The sequence below is a fragment of the Aplysia californica genome, unplaced genomic scaffold (assembly GCF_000002075.1).
Source record: "Aplysia californica isolate F4 #8 unplaced genomic scaffold, AplCal3.0 scaffold00411, whole genome shotgun sequence".
In the NCBI taxonomy this organism is placed as follows: domain Eukaryota; kingdom Metazoa; phylum Mollusca; class Gastropoda; order Aplysiida; family Aplysiidae; genus Aplysia; species Aplysia californica.
The window spans coordinates 320,758-325,231 of NW_004797681.1; the positions used below are offsets into that span (position 1 = coordinate 320,758).

General features: G+C 40.9%; 1 protein-coding gene across 1 annotated transcript in view; it reads right to left on the reverse strand.

The window, feature by feature from the left end:
- LOC101861377 overlaps window positions 1–4,474 on the reverse strand; it is a gene marked incomplete in the record, with an annotated part of 53,262 nt that overhangs the window by 14,821 nt on the left and 33,967 nt on the right. Inside the window, 2 exon segments of the mRNA XM_013085824.2 lie at window positions 32–336; window positions 1,604–1,763. Of these exon segments, the coding sequence (XP_012941278.1) occupies window positions 32–336; window positions 1,604–1,763 (465 nt within the window).

Here is a 4,474-nt window from a genome sequence, read left to right on the forward strand (position 1 = left end):
TCCCCCCCCCCCCGCCCCCCCTCCCTCTCACCTGTTTCGCCACCTTCTCCAAAACTTGCTTGGCATCCTCCAGAGTTGCGTCCTCAGCCAGTCCTGCCGCATCAGCCATACACACACCCCGGTCCTTCGACGCAGCCAGCAGGGAAGCAGCCGCAGACCTGTGCTGTATGTTGTCAGTGTAGATGGCGCTCATGTAGTCCCAGCCCACCCTGCGGCCGATGCTCAGAATCACTTCAGCCAGCTTGTCGTTGTCGTTGCGCACACGCAGGAAGTACGGGTATTGGTAGCGGTTGTTGAGGACGGAGAGAGTGGCCGTCGGGGAGATGGTGGTGATTTCTGAGAAGGGGCACAGGCAGAGATAAAATTTGATGAGTTAAAATGATACTGGGTAAAACAACCGAGAAAAAATGAGATGAGATAAATGAGATGAGATCAAATAATAATAATAAACGACATTTATATAGCACTCATCGTCTATTAAAGTACAGAGGCTCTGAGACCAGGTTAAAGAATTGAGATCATACAAGACTTGCGATAAAACGAGACTAGTTAAAAGAATTGAGACAAAATAAGATGAAATGAAATGAGACAAATAAAATGAGACGAGAGAAAGAGAGATGAGTCAAAAGGAGATAACATAAAATGAGTCAAAGAAGTGAGATAAGATAAAAACAAGGCTAGATGATAAGAGATACGACAAACAAATAAGATAAAAATGAAACCAGACAAAATTAGATGAGTAGATAGGAAATGAGACAAAATGAGAATGAGAAAAAAATGGAATGAGACAAAATGAGAATGAGACCAAACAAAATAAGCTAACAGAGGCACACTGACACAGTAATAGTCAAATAGTTTGAGAAAAAGCAAGTCAGACAGAGAGAAAAAAAAAAAAGAGGGGAAAAAGGTTGGGCATTCCACTAGCGCCCTTCAACCACACCAACCAAAACTAGATGTGACAAAGTGAGGCCAGAAAGAAGAAGGAGAAGGAGAAGAACAAAAATAAAAACAAGAATAAGAACAAAAATAAAAAGAACAAAAACGACATGTAGAACAGGAAGATAATTCAACAACAACAACAACAACAACAACAACCACCACCACAACTACAACAACAACAGCAGCAACAACAACAACAACAACAACCACCACAACTACAACAACAGCAGCAACAACAACAACAACAATAACAACAACAACAACCACCACCACCAAAACCATCACCACCACCACAACAACAACAACAACAACAACAACAACTACCAAAATCACCACCAAAACCATCACAACCACCACCAACCACCACAACAACAACAACAACAACAACAACAACAACAACCACCACCAAAACCATCACCACCACCACCACAACAACAACAACAACAACTACCAAAATCACCACCAAAACCATCACAACCACCACCACCACAACAACAACAACAACAACAACAATTACGACCACCAAAATCACCAACAAAACCAACACCAAAACCACCACAACAACAACAACAACAACAACAACCACCACCACCAAAACCATCATCATAACCACCACCACAACAACCACAACAACAACAACAACATATACACATCAACTACTAACTCTGCTGTGCCAGCATGCTGCTGATGGGCAGTGTGTTCTTGTCTTTGTCCACTACAAAGCCGATGATGGAGGACGGGGCCACCAGCTGCCCACCTTCGTCTGTGTCGCACAACTGGTTACCACTCAGCACGTTGTACACGTCCTGGCCCAGGCGAAGACCCTGTGGGGGAAAAAGACAGTCCAGGAGTCCTTATAAGGTAGTGATTACGTGATTAGGACCGTGTTACACCCCTACTGTGCGGTGACGGAGTGGTTAGTGTGCTCGTCTCCGAAGCGGAAAGTCCAGGTTCGAACCTCGGTTCGGACACAGATTTTTTTCACCCCCCTCCTGCCCACCCAGCAGTAATTGGTGCCTGACTTCGAGTTGGGGAAGTAAATGCGGCGTGGAAAGGAACTGGCCACCCTACCACAATATGTCTCGCTAACAAGGCAATGCCAAATGTTCAGATCGGATGCGGGAACAACTTTACACCCCTATTGGGTGGATGGTCGGCGGGTGCTCTAGTGTAGTTTGCTCCTTCTTTCCTATCAGACATCCATTATCCTTTGCTCTCCTCGGCGCTCATATGACCTTATGCAGTTGGGAGCACCGTAAAACCCTCTACTATAAAAAAAAAATTTTAATTTGCTCTTTTCCTTTTTTTATGTATGTTACTCTCTTGTAACACATCTGTTCTTCTGCAATAAAATGACCTTATTGTGTCCCAAGTGCTGTAAAATTCTTACTAAAACTAAACACCCCTATTGACAGAATTTTGACCATTTAGAAGGTGGGCTGCTGACCCAATCAAAAACCCTGTACAGGAAAAGACAGTCCTTACATAGTAGTGATTAAGTGATTATGACTGTTTTACACTCCTATCGACAGAATTTTGGCCACTTAGCATATGGAGCCTGACCCATGCAAAGACCCTGAGCGGGGAAAAGAGAGTCTTTACATAGAAGTGATTGTGACACTTTAACATCCCAATCAACACAAGTTAGGACACTTAGAAAACCTTAGGGGAACAATTTTGTCGTTACATAATTGTGTTTGTAACTGTTTTACACCCCTATAGACAGAATTTTGGTCATTTAGAAGATTCTTTGGGGGGAAAGAGAGTCCTTACAATGTAGTAATTATAGTTGTTTTACACCGCTACTGACAGAATTTTGGCTATTTAGGAGGTGGCCTGCTGACCCAGTCAAAAACCCTGTACAAGAAAAGACAGTCCTACTATAGTAGTGATTGGGAGATTATGACTGTTTTAAATCCCTAATGACAGAATTAGGGTCGCTTTGAAGACCTTGTGGGAACAAGAAAGTCGTTATATAATTGTGTTTGTAACTGTTTTAGAGCCCTATCGACAGAATTTCGGCCACTTAGAAAGATATACACGTCCTGACCCAGTCAAAGACCCAGTACAGGAATGGAGAATCATTATACGTGTTATAACACAATGGAATTAGGCACTCATCAAGTTTGAGGCATATATATATAGAGTTATTGGTAGACGCTTTAAGCCTGTTTATTCCCTTTGCTTTTAGTTTTAAAAGTACCCCTCTTTCTTGAACCGAAATTAGGATATTTGCGCCTTATGTCAGAGGTAAAATACGTGAGAAAATGGCCGCCAAAGTTTGGTGACTTCCCAAAGCTGTTGTGTCCTTGAAAAGAGAAAATTTACATTTTTGGGGGGGATTTTGATGAAGGTTTTTCAGTGAGATCCATACAGTAATGTGCTTTTAAAGGGACATATTAGGCCTTGAGCCCAAAACAAACAAAAAATTCAATAAAAATTCCCTCACAGGCAGAAAAATGTCAGTTTCTTTGATTTCATTATTGTCGAGCCATTGATTTCACGACACAGAGTAGTGATCGTAACTCTTTTACACCCCTATCAACACAATTTAGGATATTCAAATTAAAAGGTGGGCAGCTAACTACCCAGTCAAAGACCCTGTGGGAACAAAACAGTCAATATATGATGTGTTCGTAATCATTTTACGCCCCTGTCAACACAATTTAGGCCATTTGGGAGGTAGGTTGCCGACCTAGTCGAAGACCTTGTGGGGCAAAAGAAAGTCGTTATACAGAAGTGATTGTAACTGTTTTATACCCCTATTGATACAATTTAGGTCATTAAGGAGGTCGGTCGCTGACCCACTCAAAGAGTGAGAGCAGTCATTTGTTTATTTGTTTGTTTGTTTTAGTTTAGTTTTAGTAGAGGTATTACGGCGCTCGCAACTGCATAATGTCATATGAGTGCCAGAATAAGATTAGAGGTGTTACAAGAGAGTAACAAACATAAAAAAGAAGAAGGGGAGAAAAGGATGACAGATGTTTAATAGGAAAGAAGGAGCAAACCACACCAGAGCACCCATCAACCGCCCACATTTGTTTGTTTGTTCGGTTGGAGAGTAACACATCTGTCATTTCATAGTAGAAAAAAGTAATGCAGAAAGACAGACACTACAGAGGGAAAGGGGAAAAAAAGTAGAACCTACCAATATCGCCCTCCAATCACCCACATTATACATCATGGAAAAACCATGGGCAAAGAGAACCCTATTTCAAAAGAACAGCATGCAAAAATATCCCTACATAACAAGAGCTGTATGTAATATGATCCTGACATTAAAGGACTATATAATAATAATAATAAAAAATAGCATTTATACTGCGCATTTCCATTTTCTAAAAGATGCTCAATGCACATTACAACAAAAAAGACATCACATCTTAAAAATGAATTGCCATGCGTGTACGTAAAACAAAGTATTATACATATAATATAAATGCATATGCGTAAAAATTTATATGAGAAAAACAGTCTCGCAGTGAGGTTGGAAATGTGTTCACTAAAAATATACAATGCAAAAAAAATTCACGAA